Source organism: Gopherus flavomarginatus, chromosome 9, assembly GCF_025201925.1.
Source record: "Gopherus flavomarginatus isolate rGopFla2 chromosome 9, rGopFla2.mat.asm, whole genome shotgun sequence".
NCBI lineage: Eukaryota > Metazoa > Chordata > Testudines > Testudinidae > Gopherus > Gopherus flavomarginatus.
Genome location: NC_066625.1, coordinates 36,269,279 through 36,291,282, shown reverse-complemented (window position 1 = coordinate 36,291,282; position 22,004 = coordinate 36,269,279). Strand labels below are relative to the sequence as shown.

The following is a 22,004-nucleotide window of genomic DNA, read 5'->3' as shown; positions in this document are numbered from 1 at the left end:
AGTGACAGAGGAGGAGAAATACCTCGGAGTATTGATTGATCACAGGATGACTATGAGCCGTCAATGTGATATGGCCGTGAAAAAGCTAATAAGGTCTTGGGATGCATCAGGAGAGGTATTTCCAGTGGAAATAAGGAGGTGTTAGTATCGTTATACAAAGCACTGGTGAGACCTCATCTGGAATACTGAGTGCAGTTCTGGTCTCCCATGTTTAAGAAGGATGAATTCAAACTGGAACAGGTACAGAGAAGGGCTACTAGGATGATCCGAGGAATGGAAAACCTGTCTTATGAAAGGAGACTCAGAGCGCTTGGCTTGTTTAGCCTAACCAAAAGAAGGCTGAGGGGAGATACGATTGCTCTCTATAAATATATCAGAGGAATAAATACCAGGGAGGGAGAGGAATTATTTAAGCTCAGTACCAATGTGGACACAAGAACTAATGGATATAAACTGGCTATCAGAAAGTTTAGACTTGAAATTAGATGAAGGTTTCTAACCATCAGAGGAGTGAAGCTCTGGAACAGCCTTCCAAGGAGAGTAGAGGGGGCAAAAGACATATCTGGCTTCAAGACTAAGCTTAATAAGTTTATGGAAGGGATGGTATAATGGAATAGCCTAATTTTGGCAATTAATTCGTCTTTGACTACTAGCGGTAAATATGCCCAATGGTCTGTGATGGGATGTTAGATGGGATGGGATCTGAGTTACTACAGAGAATTCTTTCCTGAGTGTCTGGCTGGTGAGTCTTGTTCACATGCTCAGGGTTTAGCTGATCACCATATTTGAAGTCTGAAAGGAATTTTCCTCCAGAGCAGATTGGCAGAGGCTCTGAGGGTTTTTCGCCTTCCTCTGCAGCATGGAGCATGGATCACTTGCTGGAAGAGTCTCTGCACCTTGAAGTCTTCAAACCATGATTTGAGGACTTCAGTGGCTCAGACACAGATCTGATACAGGAGTGAGTGGGTGAGATTCTGTGGCCTGCATTGTGCAGGAGGTCAGACTAGATGATCATAATGGTCCCTTCTGACCTTAAAGTCTATGAGATGCATACATTTTATGTTTTTTTGCAGCTCTACTGAATGACAAAATGGTCCTTTACCTGTTAAAGGTAAATTCTACTTAGATAATAATTTACACACAAACACAGTATGTTCCCAGGACAACACATACACACCACACACACACACACACACACACACAAAAAATAAAAAAATTAAATTAAATTGGAGCGAAGCTTGTATGTATGTTCAAATTACACATTCAAAATATAAGAAATTAGGGGCTTGTCTACATGGCTAGTTAGTGCACAGCAAGCTGGGGTGTGAACATACAGTGCACTAGCCCTGCTATGCACTAATTATCCTTGTAGATAAGTCCCTAGCGCCAGAAAAACAGGATGCTATGTGTCATGCTCGTTCTTAGGTAATTTATACTGGCCATTTAGGGCCTGAGGTTGGAGAATGGCACAGGAGAAGGTGAATTCCCCAATCTATCATTAGAACACTTGAGAGAGAATTTCAGTGTTACCTACCCTGACTAACTACTGCCCTCAGAACTCACCACCAACATGCTCTCACCAAACTTAGCTGCCTCAGCTTCTCATGTTTTTTTCCAAGTTTAATGATTTCTGAGACCTAATTGGACTAACTTTTCCCCCCTCCCAGATACCCCACTAGAACAACAGCTTGAGGGCACTTCCTGTTAATTCCGTAATAAAAGTGTCCTGGGCAGATAAGCACTCCATTCTTCAGTCCTTAGAGTTATTTACTGTGCTCATGATGTAATTGTTACCTTGTGAGCAGGAAGTGCCCTCCAGAAAACATCTAATTTGTATTCATTGGATACTCAGAGGAGAGCAATGTTACATTTGATTAGTCTCAACAGGTTTGGTTTGAAGATTTAATCGCTTTTGAGGAGACCTCATTTTTGTGACTTCAGTCAATGCTTTTCTTCTCTGCATGAAGTCCTCTCTACAATTACCACAAGCATGAACTGCTCTTCACTTTCTACAGAAGAGATTAAGTACAAACGATTTCAGGCAGACTTACATCAGCCACTGGGATGAGAGTGTCAGCAAGCTGACCAATCTGATTCTCTCTGTAGAGCCAGGACATTAGCAGTATTCCCAGAGCCATGTCAATGAGGAGAGAAACAAAGATGTTGGCTTTCCTGCATTCAGGAGAAAGAAGAACAAAATTAGAGCACAGGAAGAAGGCTGTTTCATGTTTGGATAACAATCATCACCAGATTCATTTACATAGCGCTTTTCATTTCTGAAGGCCATCAAGACTCTTTACTGAAGATATACACCAGGAGTGCCCAAACTGTGGCTCGTGAGCCTCTTTTACCATTAAAGTGCAAGCCCTCTCCACCTACCAGACTAGGGGCAGGGAAACTCGGGACCTCTGCTTTGCAGGGGATGGTTGGATAGGAGCTTCTGTCCAGTGGGGAGGAGGGTCTCAGGGCTTCAGCCTTCCGGGATACACCTGCCAGGGCTTGGGGCTTCAGCAGGAATGGGGCTGAAGCCCTGAGGCCTGGCTCGTGTGTGCCAGCTCTTGAACTTCTGAAGACTGTTGTATACGGCTTGGAGGGTCAGTGAGTTTGGCCACCCCTGGTATACACAGAATAGGGACTGCTTTCCTACCACTAATATACTACTGTCTCTAGGGTCAAACACAGCATCCATGCTAAGCCAGAACACTACGCAACAGGTTTTCGCAGGAGGACTGAATAGCTGGATTGAAATTCCAAGAGGAATGTTAGGTAAGCACTCAAGTGGGATTCAGCTACTCAGATAAATTCACCATCACTTGGAGTATTTAATTTGCAATCAGAGGCCTTCCTAAAAGATATGCTTCAGTTCAAGCACTAGTTCAAGCACTAGTCATTGGGCTAAATAATGTTTACTTACACTGTAGGGTAGACTAACTCCCCCCTCACTGCAAGAGTTTCTGGACGAAATTCTATGGCTTGTGTTACACACAAAATCAGACTAAATAATCATAGTATTACTTCTGGCCTTAAAATTTATTAGTGTATTTTAAGTATTCCCTTGGAGTCAATGACTATAGTATCTGAGCACCACATAGAGTAAGATTTGCACAGTGATGGCCTTAAGGAGTCTATATCCATCTCTGATCTTTGCCTCTCCCTCTTCTACTCACAGTGGGGTTTTGTGTTTCCTTGGTTTTTCTGTTACTTCGATGTTTACTGCCACTCCTTGCCTTCAGTTACCGGAGGATGGATCTTCCAGAACACTGGGATAAGGGGGTGGGGATTGATACTCTTACGGCAAGTGCCATGGAACCTTGATTTTATATCCCATCTGATTAATTCAATGCCTGTAAAAGCAAAGGCTCTACAGTAGTGGTTTTCACCCAGGGGCCCAGGGCCCTCAGGGAGGCCGTGAGCAGGTTTCATGGGGGCCTTCAAGCAGGACCAGCATTAGACTCACTGAGGCCCAGGGTAGAAAGCTGAAGCCTCACTGCATGGGGCTGGGCCCTGAGCCCTGCCACCCAGGGCTGAAGCCTGAGCAACATAGCTTTGCAGGGGCCCCTGTGGCATGGGGCCCCAGACAACTGCCCAGCTTGCTACCCCCTAATGCTGGCTCTGGCTTTTGTATGCAGAAAAACAGCTGTTGTGGCACAGGTGGGCCACGGAGTTTTAATACCATGTTGGAGCAGGGCGGGGATGGGGCATGGGGAGGAGGCTCAGAAAGAAAAAGGTTGAGACCCTATGCTCTACAGAACTGCAGAGCAAGTTTTCCCTATGCAGCTCGGCCAGTGCATCCCTGTCCTGTTTCCCAGGCTAGCTTCGGTGACACTAAGTTTCTGGACGGAACTTAAATGTTTCTTAGCATAGCAGAGATGTTCTGCAGGCTCAAGTATGTGTTGTGGAGCGGGGGGAAAGGGAAGGGGAGAGGAAGAGACTGATGGGAGAGTAAAAGTCTCTCTCATGCTGCAACTCCACAAAAAAGTAAAGCCACCCCCACATATTCCTGTAAAATCATATTACTGCTACAAAACAAGATGCTTCACCAATAAAAAACAAGCTGACCATTCAGTGTAGGAAAACAACTGGGTGGCAACCTCAGTATCAGCTATATCAGAGCCAGAGGAGGCTGAATTTCTTCAAAGCTAGAGAAGAAATGGGTTGGTACACTGCTGATGAAGGCTCCAGCTGGTCACAGGTGTCACTCAGTGGGCTGTCAGAACACACACACAGCATACCTCATTAGCTGGGTCTGATTCTGAGCCTTCCTGTTGCTGCTGATGATCTGGAGGTGCTCCAGTCGGTGCCCCAACTGTTCACAAGTTGAGAGTTTACTCCAGATGAAAGACAAAGGCCAAAACTTCAGCACTCTGCAGAAACACAAGGGGAATCCTCTCTGATACTTTTGCCAGTAAAACAGGTGGTATGACGCTTCTACAAATTCCCACACCAAACAATTACTTCAGGTCAGTTTAAGGTTGTGCACACACATAAGTGGTTTGGGTGCAGAATAATTTTTAAAAAATTAGAGATTTAAAAACCTTCTACCATTAGAAAACTAAGCAATTCCCTTCAAAACTTGACACTCAAATTACCTTAACTCTGCCTCCCATAAAGATGCCAGTCTACCAGCTTCCCTTGTGTCAAATTCATTCTCCAGAGGGGGCTGAATTCCATTTTTTCATTATGGGTCAGGGTGTATGTGTAGGACTGCATGCTACCCTCAGTTCACAGCAGATCTCCCACTAATGGGTGGTTTGCATAGTGAGCAATGGTACAATATGGCCTTTCTGCATTAACTACCTTTTTAAGTTGGGATTATTCACACCCAACCCTTATTGAATTTCACTGAAAATTGGGTACCTTTGAAAATCCCAGCCTTAGTTATCTTGCCTGTAGCATGGCTAAGCAGGAAAAATTACCAAGCAGGGGTCAGTTCTTTACTGAAGTCAATAGGAGTTGCACCCATTTCCATCAGAGCTTAGTTTGGCCTTGGGAGTACTGGGGAGGCTGCAGTATACATTACATTAAGGGTAAGTGAGCTTCTTTCTCTATGTCCACCTATTAATCGTCTTTTCAAGAACATCATCCACCCCTTCCAGTTCCTTGGTATGTTCATGTAAGCTTCTCTCAGTCTGCACCCCCACTGAATGCTAAATCTGTGCAAGTTACCCTACTTTGCTCTTGAATTTACATCACTGCTAGATCTGGATTTCCATGGGGCTTGCACCTGCTTTTTCCAAACTACAGTTGGTTGAGTTTAGCCTAGAGTCTGGTAGCAGGAGCATGTGTTTAAAAGCGGACAGCATAACATACTAACTGTGCCTTGTGTTGCAATTCATACATCATTCTAGCTATCCAACCACAAGGAGAGTAATCCAACCCACAAACAGTAACTGGGTGGCTGGCTGAGAACTTTGCAGGATTCAGTGAAGGTGCACCTCTGAGCCTTTTCAGTTGCACTTTACAGCGGGTTTGTCAGTTTTAAACCCAGAGCCCTGGAGGGCTCAGGCTCCCCCCCAGTTCCAATGTTAGATGCACTGGCTTTGAATCCCATGCAATGTACTCTGAATCATTCTCCTCAATTCAGGGCCTCTGAATAATTCTGCTCTTCAGTACAGCCATCCATCTCACAGCCAAATTAATGCACTGCTGTTCAACTGGCCTATCAGGGTGTAACATCCAAAGTGACAGAGGAAAGAACAGGTGGAGGAGGAAAAGCACAGTAGGTTATTACACTGGCCACTGATCTCACAGACCTGGCTTCACAGATGCAATGAGGCACAAGTGGAGATGAGTTTTCTTTTCTGATCATGTTCTAACCCAATGGTTCACAAATTAAGTCCTACAGAACATTTGCTGGGGCAAAGAATCCTGCTACAAATGCAGGAGAAAGGGAGAGATCTTCTTCCCCTTCCCAGTAAGATTGTCCACAGAAGGCCAAAATTTAAGAACCTACTGTTCCAGTCAACATCTGCAAGCTCCTCCCAGGAGGTAACTGATTTGGGAGTTGGAAATCTCCCTTGCTCCACCCCTTACTTTGAACACTGGTAAGAAATGTGAGAAACAAGCCATTTTGAAACTAGATTGGTTCTCCAATGTCTTTGACATCTCCATGGACCTTTGTTATGAGACACTGTCACAACTGAACTTTGTGAGAGATCAATGTCACATCTAATCCTGGACCCAATGCAGCAGCAAAGAGAGAGGTGATAGGACATGTTTTCACCCCTCAGCCATGAGGCCGATTGTTTGTCCAAATTATAGAACCACTATATTCTGCAGACATTGTTCAAGGGAAGCCCAGGACTGGAATAACAGAGGATGCTTAAAATGTTGTTTTGGGGAAGTCTGTGCAATGCCTGTCTGTATTATGTCCGATTCTCTCTTTTCTTAGTACTAAACTTCATCAAACCTAACCTCCACTCTTCACTCCCAGTCAAAAGAAATGAAAAAGAAAAAGCAGTAATCCTGAAAATATATCTAATCCAGACACATAGAGAAAGAGACCAATAAAGCGATTGTAGGATCAGCTATGGAAATTTCCATTTGTAATAATATCCAAGCAAGAAACCAAAAATACTTCCAGGATTTTACGTTACTGCTGCAATGTAAGGCAAGTTGGCACAAATGCTTCTGTTTGTTTTTCACCCTTATAGGATGCAGACTGGTTTCTGATACATGTATAAGAAAATTCTAATATGTTGCAGAATGACTGGCTTTTATATCATTACATTGTTTAAATGGAAAAGTTCTGAGCAATAAAAGTGGATATCGGAGGTGTTTCCAAATGCGAGTAATTTAACCTACTTTGCACAGAGAGTCTTGATTTTCCAGTTCAGACAATTTGTTTCAAGACTATGGATGGATAACGCAGATGAAAAGCAATATATTTGAATCTAGATTGCATAGAAATGTGAAAGCTCCATTAACTAGAACCTCTTGGTTGCTACTCTGTGCTACAATTCCAGGAACAAAGCTTCCCTACTGGGTGAGGACTCTGAGGATCAGATAGTATCAATAGGAAGCCATTAAGCAGTTTATTTTTAAAAAGAGGAACACGGGGCGTTTACTGCCGCAATATTAAATTATTCTAACGGTCTTAACAATGCACTCGAGACCTTTCAGTGTTAATGGAAGTTCTGCACATAAACCCTAAAAATTAAGCTGCAATTACCACAGCTAGGCACAGGGTGGTGCTGAAGAGATGTCTATGTTTCAGATCAATGTACCTGCTACAGAATGTGTGGGCATTTTGTAAGTCTGAATCATTGAATCACTGTATGCAGCCTATGTTGTTGCCAGGGAAATCTCATTTATGAGATTTTTACCTGTGCCATCCTATCTGCATGTGCAGGTATAGTTTTGAAAAGAAACATACAAAAAGCCCTGAGTTTGTGTGGATTTCAGTAATCAAATCCTCCAGCCTGTCAAGATTAATAACCCCTTCTAACCCACTCACTGCACAAAAGCTTGGGAAGACAGATAAGCCTTGCAGCGTGCCCCAAAAAGCATCAAACTTGGTCTCTGTCAGCACAAGATGAGGAAGTGAGTTCCAGAACTGAGGTCACTTCACTGAAATCACCCTGCCAGAAGCCCCTTCTCATTAAACCAGAGAACTGTTAGCTCAAGCACCCAGGTGATCTCATCTACTATGGTACAAGACTGTAACTAAGGTACCCTTAGCTGCAGTATTTAAAGTAGCCAGGACCCAAATCATTTGACCTTTATAGGTCAAAACCAACACCTTCAATAACAGACTCATCACCTCATGGTTTGATTTTAATAGCCTGGGAGGAACTAGCATCCAATATGTAAAGTGCAGACTGAAGCTCCCCAAGCATCTTTCAACCTCAGTGAGGGACACTTGCAGCAGCTCAGGCAGAGAGGACACCGCATATGTCTTCACCAAATACAATTCTATCACCACAGGGATTATCAAAAGGAATTACCCCAGGGACAATAGTGACTGCCAAAAGCCATTTCCATATCCAGCTTCTCTGAAGTCAAATTGTACAAAATCTGAACGACCACCACCTTCCTCTCTGCAAGGGCTGGAGGGGCAGACTTCAATGGCTCTTAGGAGGCTTCGCAGAGATGCAGAATCACCAGGCTGCAGGTCCTCCCTCCTCTGGCCTACCCCTGCTCCAAACCCTGGAATGCCCTCAGTGACTGGAGGCAGCACAGACCTGGTGGAGCCAGTTCTACTCCATATATAGATGCCCCCTGCCCAGGACTGGAAGTATTCCGGGGACGGGGGGGAAGGAAGGAGAGAAGCCTTACAACTGCCCTATGACCCTTGCACCAAGTAGGCTGACACAAAGGAGCCTTAAGCAATGAGATGCCTGGTGAGATTAAATGGTATTACTCCTGAGGGCATTGTGCGCCAAAATTTTTTTAAAATCTGCACACAATATTTTAAAATTCTGCAAATTTTATTTGTCAAATAAACGTAGAGGCTCCAGCATGGCACTGGGGAACACAGGCCACTAGCTGCACAGGGGTGGGAGATCTAGCTGCAGGGGCCCCCACGAGAATATAGCATTCTGTAGTATTGCAACTTTTTGTTATGGAAGGGCCCCCCCGAAATGGCTTTGCCCCAGGCCTCTGAATCCTCTGGGTGGCCCTGAATGAAACTGAGGCAGAGAAATACAAAGTGACTTTTCTAGGGTGTCACGGGGTGGGACTCACCCCTGCGGTGCCTCCTGCTGGTCTCTCATGGAATTAGCATTTCCAGCCTCTGGAGCGGTCTTCTGAAGGCCGGTGTCCCGCTGCTGCTGGCCCCACATGTCCCTTCCAGGACCCAGTGCCCCTTGTCTTTGGTGAGCTGCCCCCTGGCAATAACTCGACAGTCTCAGGGTCTCCCCACCCAAGGGAACCCCCAACCATCTATCCCCACCTTGCCTCAGTCGTGGGCTACTGCCAGTCACCATCTAGCCCCCACACACTGGGGCGGACTGCAGTGTAAAAGCCACTCATCATAGGTAGGGGGGAGTTGGACCTGCTGCCTCTGCCTACCCATGAGCTGCCCCTTGCAACCCCAGTACCTAATTGGCCTTCCACTAGGCCGCAGCCTGGGGGGTTTCCAGGCTGGAGCTCCACAGCACCCTTGGCCTTCCCCCAGCCCTGCTCCACTCCAGGTACCTTCTCTCAGCTCCCTGCAGCCAGGTCCCCCCCTCTCAAAACTAGAGAGCCTCTTGCCCTCAGCCCTCTTATAGGGCCAGCTGTGGCTGCTTCCCCTAATCAGCCTAGCTTTTCCTTCCCTGCCACAGCCCTCTTTCCGGGCAGTTTTAATCCTTTTAAGGCAGGAGCAGGTGACCACCCCGCTACACAGGGCCACACAGTGAATCGTTGGGAGAGCTGGAAAAAGAACTTGGAACACGATTCCCAGTTCAGTGCTCTACCCAACTAAATAATGATTCCATGAGTATAATCAAGGGGCTGAATTCAGACCCATTACAATAGTGAAATTCCAATGGAGTTCCATCTACTTACACCAAGTCTGAGTTTGACCCTAAAATGAGTTTAACAGATAATTAGAAAAAATTATAACAGTTTCAGCTTTACAGATCAAGTAGAAAAATCCAACAAACCATTCCGTATGAAATGGTTCACTGTGATTTTTCATGACAGTATTACACAATTGGAAACCTGTTAAAAGATTCCATTCCCCATAGCTTGAGGCTATACTTGAAAAGATTTGTCCATGAATGCTTTAGTAGCTGTTATCCAAATCTGATTAATCAAACTGTCCTCTTCCAGCTTGAACACTGAAAACCAATCCCCTTTTTGGCAACACAACACAATCTCATTAGACGGCTTTCCCAGCTGTGGTACTAAGCTTTATATTCAAGAGCTTTTTTCCTTCAGGTCTGTTCAGATTTCCCCTTTGGTGCCAGCACTTGCAGGATGTTACACTGGAGGCATCATATTCATCCTGGTGAAACTCCATTTCAGTACACGAGGTAAGCAAAGTTAACAAAGTTCCAGCAAGGATGTATTTGATCCAGTGTGCTCCTATTAACCTCCTGCTATCCAGTCCCAGGGCTGCAGCAGTGCCATTTGATGTCAAAAGTTGGAATCAGATGCCCAGTTTGCCAACACTTCAGTGTTCCTCAGCTACAGAGGCACTTCACAGCAAACAGAGATTAGGGTATCCTGGCTACAGAGCTACTGGGGTGAAACACCAAACTGTTAGCTCTCTTTGCATCATCCTGTCATTCAAGCAGTGGCTGGAAGAACCCATGGTTCAGCTCATGAAGCTGAGGCAGAGGGTTTTCCCCCAGAGAAAATGGGAAGAAATTCAGCTTGCAAAACCTCACAGCTCCCCCAGAAACCTCCTGGAGTATGAGGGAACTGTTACTATCTATATGGCAACATTGTACCTTGCATCAGTATCAGCTCAAATCCCACCCCCACTACCCTCAAGCTCCATGTAAATGTGGCTCCAACAGAAGATTTCAGTCAGGGGATTCCCTGCCAGCTGCTATGCCCTGGAACCCAACACAGGCTAATCGTTCATTCAGCATTAACTTGTACTGGGATGGCCCATGGGTGTTAGGGAGACTATCACAGACAGCAGGTCCCTGCCCTCCCACTTAAATAGGATAGGGCTACTATCAGTAGCAGCTCCTCAGGGTTGGAATTGCTGTTTGAGAGAGATATAGTATGGTCTTTACTCATTGTGGGGAAATTGACTGCGAGTTGGCTAACCAGTCCCTGATGGCCACTCAGACTGTCTCATCCCCACCTAGGCTGAGATATTTTAACACAATGCACATTGTTTGCTGGGATTGAGCAGGAAACTTGTGCCCTACTGATAGTCTTGGGTTGGACTACGTTTCAATGTAGCACACAAGCTGCCCCATCTTGCATCACATACCTGCTTTTACAAACACTGGAGACAAGTGAAAGCAGGAATGTCAGCAGCACACACACAGGCACAGAAGCCTGCTTCATCAGTTCCACGATAATACTGGCTTCCACTCCTTCTGACTGCCAGTGAGTCAGTTTGATAGGCCCATCATCATATCTGTCTGTCATGAATAGAACCTTGCTCTTTGCAACGGTGTCAAACACAGCACCTAGTTTTGAGGCATCATTTCCCTTATGGTCAGCAGATGTGGTCAGGCTGTCGGTGGGATGCAGCTGTGAAAGCATCACTTTGCGCTGGTCATAATATACTAAGATGAATTCATGTTCCTTGGGGCTGCTGGGGTATTTCTGAAAGATACAGCAGCTCCAAAACTTGCTGTCTCCCTCTTTGCTGAGCTGTATCCAGGGCTCATGGGAAAAGATTGTGCTGAGATCTTCCAGGAACTTGTCCAGGACCTCTTCCTTCTCCTGTTTGCTGTTACTCCATGAGCCCAGCACACACATATTGACCTGAGTCACCCGCTGGACTTCAGAGAGATATTGCTTCACCTGGCCAGGAATAAACGGGAAGTGGACCACAGCGAGGACAACAGCAGAGTTCTGTTCTGGGATCCAACGGCCAATCAAAAGGCCACTTTCTGCTGTGGCACAGCAAGAGGGGAAGAAGACCTTAAGAACCATGACTGCAATCCTGGAAGAACGTAATACCTGCCAATAAATACAAAAATAAAACTTAGAGACTGTGGGTAAAGGCACAAACTGAAAAAAAAAATAACTGAGCTTAATGAAAGCCATTGCTGAGGAGATCAAGTAAAGTTCCAAAACACCAAATTCAAGAGTGAGCTGAGAACTGCCTCTGCATCTTAGATTAAGAAGCTGACTTTGGTGCTATTAACGAAGTGGCATTTAAAATCATAGGTGAAAGAGGGACTTGGCACATTTCTGATAAACACAAGCTCTTCAAATGACCTTGTAGTGGAGCTTCCAACACAAGGGTATTTTGCAAGTGTTGGAATCATCTCTCATAACCCTGCACTAAAATCCATGCAAATCGCTGGACAGGCTCCAACCAAGGGTCCACCTAGTCCAGTATCTTGTCTCTGACAGCAGCCAACAGTACATGGCCCAGAGAAAGGAGCAGTAACTTTAAAATGGATAGTTGTATAATAACCTTTCCTATAGGGTAATGTTTCTCCCTAACTCCTTCAATTAGAAGCTGACCTATGCCCTGAAACAAGAGGACTTATATCCTCACTTATATCATTGCAGCAGGAGACATGCTCTGCCACCTATTCACTGTGTAATCTCGGTCATGTCACTTAATTTCTCTGTGTCCCAGCTTCTCCACCTGTAAAATGATAACTGTTGATCTACTTCACAAGAGGATTGGAAGGCTTTACTGATTAAAGTCTGATTTAATTCCTTTGATAGAAGGTCCTAAAGAAGGTCAAATATTATATTCACTTCTTATCCCTGTTTTGCCAGCAGTCCTTGACCACCATGCAATCTAAAGCAGTTTTCCCCCCCCCCCGCCCAATTCAGGGAGAACACATTTCTGTGGTTTTATAAATCACCTTAACAATAAATAAATACATTTTGAGCCTTGAACTAGCTGACAATGTCTCTTTACTTAATGCTGAAGCATCTAATAGAAATATAATTGCATTAAGGAGGGTGCTTCCTCAGAATAATCAGCATTCGGTGACTGTTGTCCTTTTCTGTCCTTCAGTGCTGTGCTAGGGATGTGAAAACTCCATGAATCCCTCAGGCTGGCATCTTTGTGATGGAAGCAGTCAATTGGAAAGAGAAATACACAGTATATTTATAACATGTTGAGAGTACACAGTCCCTGGTGTGTGTGTTTTTCTCTCTATTTAATAAAGTTTAACTGATCTACTGAATCTATGCACCTGGCAATTTGCTATGAAAAGATACACTTGTCTGTGATGAGGAGGGCGGTGGGGAACAATTAAGTCAAGTCACTTGACAAGTCACATAACCCCCAGCCTGCCAAATGCAATGGTAGGAATTGACTGCTCATGGATGAATTCCTTTCAGCCCCTTGAGGCAGAAAGATGAAGTTTTCTTGGCATGTGCTGGCAGTGGGGCAAGCACCACAACTGCTGCAATCAAAGGCAAATATCTCCCAGGTCTGAATTTTCCCCGTCATTTCACAACAGCTGAGGCCACCTCAATACCTGCATTGAAGAGGGTGCATGTGTGCGTTTCTGGGGATTTTTAGTGTAGAAACATTGGTGCAGAACTCTTAATGTTGCTAAGAGCAGACAGTTCCCTTAGCTCCTGAAGGGAGTGAGCTCCTTGCCTTGCTGTCTGACAGTCCCCTCGGGCTGACTGCAAGAGCAGCATTCACAGGCCACAGAGAGAGTTACATCCTTCCCTCCTGGACCAGAGGGATAATTTCTTCTATGTGGAGCCTTTGAGGAAGTGGGATCTTAGAAGAACCTCAAATAATTATTAGTGAAAGGTGAATGAGATTGTAGATGTTTCTGTTTTAACAGTCTAAGATATTTTTAGTAACATGGAATAGGTAGGGATATAAATATATTTTTTCTTCAAATGGTGACACTTATCCTGCCTTTAAAGTACCTTTTAAAGTTTTAATTTATTTATTTATAAATTCATAAATTTTATAAAATAAATAAATAAATCAAGCTTAGTCTTGATATGTCTTTTGCCCCCACTACTCCCCTTGGAAGGCTGTTCCAGAACTTCACTCCTCTAATGTTTAGAAACCTTCGTCTAATTTCAAATCTAAACTTCCTAGTGAAGGAGCCTGACTCTGGGTGCTCAGTGTCTCTGATCCCATCTGGGTAGCCAGAGCATACAGGGAAGCTGCCAGCATCAGGGAATGGAGGATACAGTACCTTTAAAGCTGAATTTTTATTTTTAAATTTTCCAGGTAGTGTCAGCAGTTTTAAAAGTGCTATCATAGCAAGAGAATTTCCAGTGTCTTCTGCTACTCTCCCTCCACAGAGTCCGTGCCAATTCAACCATCATTTTAGAAAGAGATTGCTGTTCCATGTAGCTTTAGCATTCATTTTGTTCTCAACTTTTTATAACCCCCGCTAAGAAGAAAGAAGGTAAAATGTTTCTATTTTTCCCTTCTCTATTTACCAAACATTGATTGTATTTCTCTCCTCTTGCCCCCCAAAATTAACCTGGAGTTATTTACTACCTTGATTGTGCATCAATATAAATAACAACACAGCTCTGAATGTGTGTGCTTGTTAACTGTTGGAAAATCGAGCAGAGGGAGCTCAGATACTACTTTTAAGGGGACATGTAATATCTCTACAGCAGGAAAATAAATTGCATCATGTTAATAGTTACTGCAACATATTCTGGTAATCAGGGAAGCAACCTGGAAACTCATGAGACCTGGGCTTATTTCCAACTCTGCCAGTGACTTGCAGTGTAAACTGCCTCGTTCATTTCAATAGGTTATATCTGAAAACTAAGAATTATATTACAAATGTCACCATAACCTCCAGGGCCTCTGTCAATCTGCCCTGGAGGAAAATTCCTTTCAGACTTCAAATATGGTGATCAGCTAAACCCTGAGCATGTGGGCAAGACTCACCAGCCAGACACCTGGGAAAGAATTCTCTGTAGTAACTCAGATCCCAACCCATTTAACATCCCATCACAAGCCATTGGGCATATTTATCTGCTAATAATCAAAGATCAATTGATTGCCAAAATTAGGTTATCCCCTCCATAAATTTATCAAGCTTAGTCTTGAAGCCAGATATGTCTTTTGCCCCCACTACTCCCCTTGGAAGGCTGTTCCAGAACTTCACTCCTCTGATGGTTAGAAACCTTCGTCTAATTTCAAATCTAAACTTCCTAGTGAAGGAGCCTGACTCTGGGTGCTCAGTGTCTCTGATCCCATCTGGGTAACCAGAGCATACAGGGGAGCTGCCAGCACCAGGGAATGGAGGATACAGTGCAAGGACCCGAGAGAGAGACATGCCTTTCATCAGAGCAATGAAACAGAGGACAGCAGATTACAATAACCCCTCCCCAACCAATATACTCCATATACAGTAACTCCTCACTTAATGTCCTCCCGCTTAACGTTGTTTCATAGAATCATAGAATATCAGGGTTGGAAGGGACCTCAGGAGGTCCAACCCCCTGCTCAAAGTAGGGCCAATTCCCAAGTAAATCATCCCAGCCAGGGCTTTGTAAAGCCTGACCTTAAAAACCTCTCAGGAAGGAGATTCCACCACCTCCCTAGGTAACCCATTCCAGTGCCTCACCACTCTCTGAGTGAAAAAGTTTTTCCTAATATCCAACCTAAACCTCTCCCACTGCAACTTGAGACCATTACTCCTTGTTCTGTCATCTGGTACCACTGAGAACAGTCTAGATCCATCCTCTTTGGAACCCCCTTTCAGGTCGTTGAAAGCAGCTACCAAATCCCCCCTCATTCCTCTCTTCTGCAGATTAAACAACCCCAGTTTCAAAGTTACGTCGCTGTTCAATTAGGGAACATGCTCGTTTAAAGTTGTGCAATGCTCCCTTATAATGTCGTTTGTCTGCCTGCTCTGTCCACTGCTTGTAAAATTCTGTGGAAGAGCAGCAACTTTACAAGGGAGCATTGCACAAGTTCCTCTTGTTCGTCTCCCCCCCACCCCAAACAGCTGTTTGGCGGCAGGGAACTGCTGGAAAGGAGGGGGATGAGAGGGGAAGCACTGTGTCTCTGCCCCTCTCCCTCCCTCCCAGAAAGTCCTAAGCGCCACCAAACAGCTGTTGGTGGTGCTTAGGATTAGGGGGTGAGGGGAGGAGTGGGAATGTGGTGTGCTCCAGAGAGGAGGTGGAGTGGGGCTAGAAAGAAGTGGGCCTGGAGGGGAGCGGGGACAGGAAGAGATGGACCTGGAGAATTCCCGGCAAAGTCGGCACCTGTTCTTCTCGGAGAAGCTGCCGCTGCTGCTGCGAAGGTGCTTCCTAGTGTCCTTGCCTACAGCAGGCTATGCCTCTGTGGGGTAATCCAGGGGCACTTCCCAACCACCGTACAGTATATAATGCCTTTTGTCTGCCCCCCCAAAATGTCCTTGGAACCTAACCCCCGATATTTACATTACATCTTATGGGAAAATTGGATTTGTTTAACATCGTTTCACTTAAAGTTGCATTTCTCAGGAACATAACTACAACGTTAAGCGAGGAGTTACTGTATTTGCTCTTGCAGCCCCCACCATCACTGTGAGCCCACCCTACCTCTCTCCAGAGTTCACATCACACAGGGCCACCCTTTGCCTGGCCTCACACCACCTCTCCCCACTTCCCCCAATCCCCTAGCGTGACCCCTCCCTCTCACACTCCCCCAGTGTGACCCCCTACTGCCTCCTCCCACGATCCCCCAGTGTGACCCCTCCTGCTCCTTCCCTTGCAGCCTCGTCACCATGACATCCTCCCAGTCTCCACCCGAGCCCCCCTCCCTGCAGGCCTCGCCTTCACCCCAAAAACTACCTCCTCCGCCCCCCACCGCAGGGAGTGACCCTCTCCTACCCGTCAAACAGCCGGCGCGTCGGACCCTCGTGACATTCAAGCCACTTCCGGGTGTTGCTAGCGAGTTGCTAGGAGACGCAGTCTGCCGCTCGCAGCACTCCGGGCCGTCCGTTCCCAATGCGTCCCGGGCAGGCACCGGAAGCCCGTGGCTCTAAGATTCCGCTGCCTGGAGCGCTCCACCCCTCTCACAGTGGGGCGGGTGGGGAGCCTTCCAGCCCCTCAGGCATACGGTACCCGACCCCGGCTCCCCAGACTAGAAGGAGGGGCCTGATCTGTGAGTGGGGTGGGAGTGTGTGGTTAATATAGGGTCAGCAGCTTCCACTCTGTCCCATTCACGATGCCTTGGCAAGGGGAGCGGGCAACCTGTGCACTTCACTTTTGCCCCCAGGGTCATCTTTCACCCCCAAAGCCCCTCTATACGCAACAGATACATTGTCCCTGGCCGGGGTGCCTGTGGGCACCCAGCCAAAGGGAAGGTGCCAGGGGTCTGATGACACCAGCATCACTCACCCCCAATGACCATAAACCAGGCCACAGAAGTCAAGAGCTTGGCTTTAAAATAATAAGTTGGGGTCCTTGATTTGGCTGCAGCCTTTTGAACCTTTAGGCCACACTTGAGGCATGTTTCCAGGCTTTTCTCTGCAATCGCAAGGGCTAGAAGCTTTCCTTTACACCCCTCCTCCCAAAATTCTCATTCTCATGCAATAACAAACCATCCCCCAGGAGCTGGGACTTTAAGAAACACCACCCATAAAATAGTGAGAATTGGCCTCACGGGGCATATCTTCTCCATAGCAGCACACCAGGGCATCAAATATGCTACTTTTGTGGGTGTTGTAAGTGCTGAGCAAATGGGTAGAATTTACCAGCACTTTTTCCCCCAGTGTCTCTCATTGGGTGTCTGAAATGCTGGCCCTGGGGAGTGCTGTGATCACCATACTCAAAATTTTGTCCCCTGGAGATCAGTATTCCACAACTTTGGCCCGTGTGTCACCACATCATGATGCAATGTCCTATCTTTTTGTCAGCCATGGACATGTTTTAACAGCATGTAAATCCTTCTTGCAGGGATCATTTCTGGGGTCACACCCATTTTTATTAGATTGATCCTCAGCATCCTGCTGTTGTGTCATGACATTCTCACAGCATGAGGACACTGCATCATCAGTGTGACCGTATCATAGAGACAAGTGATTTCCTGACTCTGCCTTATAGACTCATGGAGCTCAACACAGAGAAGGTTAAGAGGTGACTTGATCACAGCTTAATTTCCTTCACGAAGAAAAAATATTTGACACTGTAGTCTTGTAGACAAAGGTATAACAAGATCCAATGACTGGACACTGAAGCTAGACAAATTCAGACTAGAAAGAAAATGCAAATTTTTAGGTAAGGATAATTAACCACTAACGGTCACAGTGGATTCTCCATCACTGGCAATTTTTAAATCAAGACTGGATGTTTTTTAAAAAGATCTGCCTTAGTTCAAACAGGAATTAATTCAAGGAAGTCCTCTGGCCTGTTTTATGAGGTTAAACTAGGAAATCACAGTTGTCCCTTCTGGCCTTATGATCTATAAACTGATACAAACTTCACCTTTTATTTAAAAAAAAAAAAAGAAAGAAAGAAAGAAAAAGAAAGTTTCTAGCCACGATGCTTGCAGAGAAAAGTCTGAAAATGTGACTCAGTTTCACCCTGAGGTCTCAAAAACCAGAAGGGAGGGGCTAACATTACTTTTGATGCTAGGATCTGGCAAAACTGTGTCATGCCAGCTTCACATTGAAATGTGATTTACTGGCACAACATGATCTTAAGCATTCCAATATAAACATCATGCCTTCCCAGTGCCCAAATCTGTAAAGTCTCAAACTCTCCAAAATAGCAGCTTCCTGGATACAGGCTTGTAGGCTGTTTGCCTATCTCCCCAGCCCAGGACATACTCACTGCCACACCTAAGTCTCTTTCAGGCCCTTCCTGCAGGGCTCAGTTTATTAACTCAAACACAAAATAGGCAAAACACCAAAACAGAGCAGTTCCTTTGCCCACCCTAGCATAAAGCTCCCAGAGCTTTTCCCCAGCCTCTGCCAAGACTGAGGCCTAGTCTATACTACACGTTTAAACCGAATTTAGCAGAGTTAAACCGATTTAACCCTGCACCCGTCCACACAACGAGGCCCTTTATATCGATATAAAGGGCTCTTTAAACTGGTTTCTATACTCCTCCCCGATGAGAAAAGTAGCACTGAAATCGGTATTGCCATGTTGGATTAGGGTTACTGTGGCCGCAAATTGATGGTATTGGCCTCCGGGCAGTATCCCACAGTGTACCATTGTGACCGCTCTGGAAAGCAATCTGAACTTGGATGCACTGGCCAGGTAGACAGGAAAAGCCCCACGAACTTTTGAATTTCATTTCCTGTTTGCCCAGCATGGAGGTCTGATCAGCACGGGTGGCCATGCAGTCCCAAATCCAAAAAGAGCTCCAGCATAGACTGTACGGGAGGTATTGGATCTGATCGCTGTATGGGGAGACAAATCTGTTCTATCAGAGCTCCGTTACAGAAGACAAAATGACAAAGCATTTGAAAAAATCTCCAGGCTATGATAGACAGAGGCCACAGCAGGGATTCAACACAGTGCCGTGTGACAAGCGTAACAGAAAGCCAAAGAATCAAATGGACGCTCAAGGAGGGAGGGAGGGGAGACTGAGGACTCCAGCTATCCCATAGTCCCCACAGTCTCCGAAAAGCATTTGCATTCTTGGCTGAGCTCCCAATGCCTGTAGGGTCAAAAACATTGTCCGGGGTGGTTCAGGGTATATCTCGTCAATTTACCGCCTCCCCCCTGTGAAAAAAGAGGGAAAAAAAATCGATTCTTGCCATTTTTCAATGTCACCATATGTCTACTGCATGCTGCTGGTAGATGCGATGCTGCAGCGCTGAACAGCAGCATCCCCTCCCCTTCCTTTCCTGATGGCAGACGGTACAAAATGGTGGAAAACCATCATCATCCCGTGAGTGCTCCTGGCTGGCCTCGGTGAGGTCGGCCAGGGGCGCCTGGGTGAAAATGGGAATGACTCCCTGTCAATCCTGGCAGCTGGTACAAAATGTTTGGTAACCGTCCTCATCATAGCAGCTGGAGCCAGAGCACCATCAGCCCCCCCTACCCCTTTGTGTCTAAAGAAAAGATTCTTTACTCTCTGGACTATCATAGCAGTGGGAGGCTGCGCTCCTCTCCCCCTCACCCTTTAATGTACTGCCTGGACTATCATAGCAGCTGGAGGCTGCCTCTCCCTCATTTTATCTCGCTAAAAAGTCAGTGTTTCTTATTCCTGCATTCTTTATTACTTCATCACACAAATGGGAGGACATTGCAGTGGTAGCCCAGGAGGGTTGGGGGAGGAGGGAAGCAACGGGTGGGGTTGTTGCAGGGGCACCCCCTAGAATGGTATGCAGCTCATCATTTCTGCGGGATCTCTGGGGCTCTGACCCACAGTGGCTGTGCTCTCTGGCTCTCTAGTAGCCCCATATTCTAGGCAGGACTGACTCTATTTTTAGACAAAACATATAGAAGAGAATGACCCGGGGAGTCATTCCCATTTTTGTCCATGCGCCCCCTGCCGACCTCAGCGAGGCCAGCCAGGAGTACCCATGACAGTAGCAGACGGTACAAAATGATTGATAACCATCATCACCAATTTCCAATTGCAAACAGTACAGAATGATTGATAACCATCATTGCCAATTTCCAATTGCAAACAGTGCAAAATGACTGATAACCATCATCTCATCACCAATTTACAATAGCAGACAGTGCAATAGGGATGGTAACCATCTCTGCTACTTTGCAAAGGCAAATGAATGCTGCTGTGTAGCACTGCAGTACCACCTCGGTCAGCAGCATCCAGAACACATACGGTGACAGTGACAAAAGGCAAAACAGGCTCCACGGTTGCCATGCTATGGTGTCTGCCAGGGCAATCCAGGAGAAAAAGGGCACGAAATGATTGTCTGCCGTTGCTTTCACGGAGGAAGGATTGAGTGATGACATTTACCCAGAATCACCCGCGACACTGTTTTTGCACCATCATGCATTGGGATCTCAACCCAGAATTCCAATGGGCAGGGGAGACTGCGGGAACTATGGGATAGCTACGGGATAGCTACCCACAGTGCAACGCTCCAGAAATTGACGCTAGCCTCGGTACATGGACACACACCACCGAATTAATGTGCTTAGTGTGGCCGCGTGCACTCAACTTTATACAATCTGTTTTACAAAACCGGTTTATGTAAAATAGGAATAATCCCGTAGTGTAAACATACCCTTAGGGAGCAGGTATCCCACAGTTACGGCTGTCAGCATTTTTTGTGCATAAAGTTTTCCTGCCCCAAAATATGGTTTTATAAACAATGAATTTTTTCACAGGAAAGTGTTGATTCAAACCGAAAACAATCAACCAAAACATTTAGAATGAAAATTGGTCATTAAAATTTCTTGCAGGGAAATGCAGGATTGTTGTAGCTGTGTCGGTCCCAGGATATTAGAGAGACAAGGTGGGAGAAGTACTCTCTGTGTAAACTCAAAAGTTTGTCTCTCTCACCAACAGAAGTTAGTCCAATAAAAACCTCAACTATTGTCTCTCTCTTGGGGTGAAAATGTTAGTTTTCTAACCAGCTCTGCCTGCTGTGTCCTATGCTGTTAGCACAGCCCACTGCCCTGTGAACCAGCCCGGCTACCTCTGTGCATTCCTCTCAGCTTGTCATGCATGTTGCTACCACAGCAGTTCCCACCCCAGTCATGTTAGCAGGAGTCCCAGTACAAAACCTAGGTCTCTCCTGCATAGTAGGGTGGAATACCACCCCAAGACACTGAACCAGTCTTGTTCTTTCATTTCCTATCAGCATCTCTTGATTTCTTCTTCCCGCATATTGTAGGAACTAAGAAGAGCAGCAAACTGAGAGGGATGCCCTAGCAGCCACATCCACCTGAGCGGAGATCCTCAAAGGTATTAGGCTTCTAACTTCCACTGAAATGAGTGTATCAAGCCCTGCAAAGAGGAAACTCAGGCAGGGACAGCTGTGAGAGAACTTACCCCCTCGCCTGCTTCTTTCCTAGGCCTGTGAGAGCAGTGAGTGCACTACATTCAAACTGTAACTGCTCTGCTACAGCAAGCTGAGCCTACTGATAAGGACAAGCTGCCTGGCTTAACTCTTCAAAGGCTGGACCCAATTGGTGTAACAATGTCTGAATCCCTGAAAAAGCTAGTGGGCCAACTTCAGCCCTAGGGCCCCAGTCTTCCCCTCCCCCAAAAAGGTATGAGTAACTCCCATTGACCTCAAGGGAGCTGCTCTCACTTTGTGGTGGGTGAATAGGGCCACTGGTGTAAGTCTATTAATGATAATGGAGTTATCTCAGGGGCAAATTTGGCCCACTAGCTTTTCCCACATACTCACACCCCTTCTGCCTCATATACACATAGTCCACCCCCATCCCCACTTCCTCAGACTGGCTAGGACTGGTACATGCATTCAAAAAGTGATCATGTCTTTGGAACCGCAGATCAGGACTCCTTTCTGAAGGCTGGCCTGGCTTAGGGA

The 22,004-nt window shown here is 45.9% G+C and overlaps 1 protein-coding gene across 3 annotated transcripts in view; it reads right to left on the bottom strand.

Annotated features, from left to right (window-relative positions):
- The window catches only part of PIGQ (phosphatidylinositol glycan anchor biosynthesis class Q), a 50,986-nt gene extending 29,419 nt beyond the window's left edge, over nt 1–21,567 (bottom strand). Inside the window, exons 1-5 of one of the 3 annotated variants that reach the window (XM_050968226.1) lie at nt 21,500–21,567; nt 16,405–16,676; nt 10,877–11,577; nt 4,233–4,364; nt 2,052–2,172 (exon numbers count right to left, since the gene is read on the bottom strand). In XM_050968226.1, coding sequence (XP_050824183.1) covers nt 2,052–2,172; nt 4,233–4,364; nt 10,877–11,550 — 927 coding nt within the window. In that variant the 5' untranslated portion in view covers nt 11,551–11,577; nt 16,405–16,676; nt 21,500–21,567. Of the gene's footprint in view, nt 1–2,051; nt 2,173–4,232; nt 4,365–10,876; nt 11,578–13,754; nt 14,066–16,404; nt 16,677–21,499 lie in introns of those variants that run through there. The other 2 variants (XM_050968225.1, XM_050968224.1) reach the window with 2 other exon arrangements.
- Nucleotides 21,568–22,004: the final 437 nt, after the last annotated feature.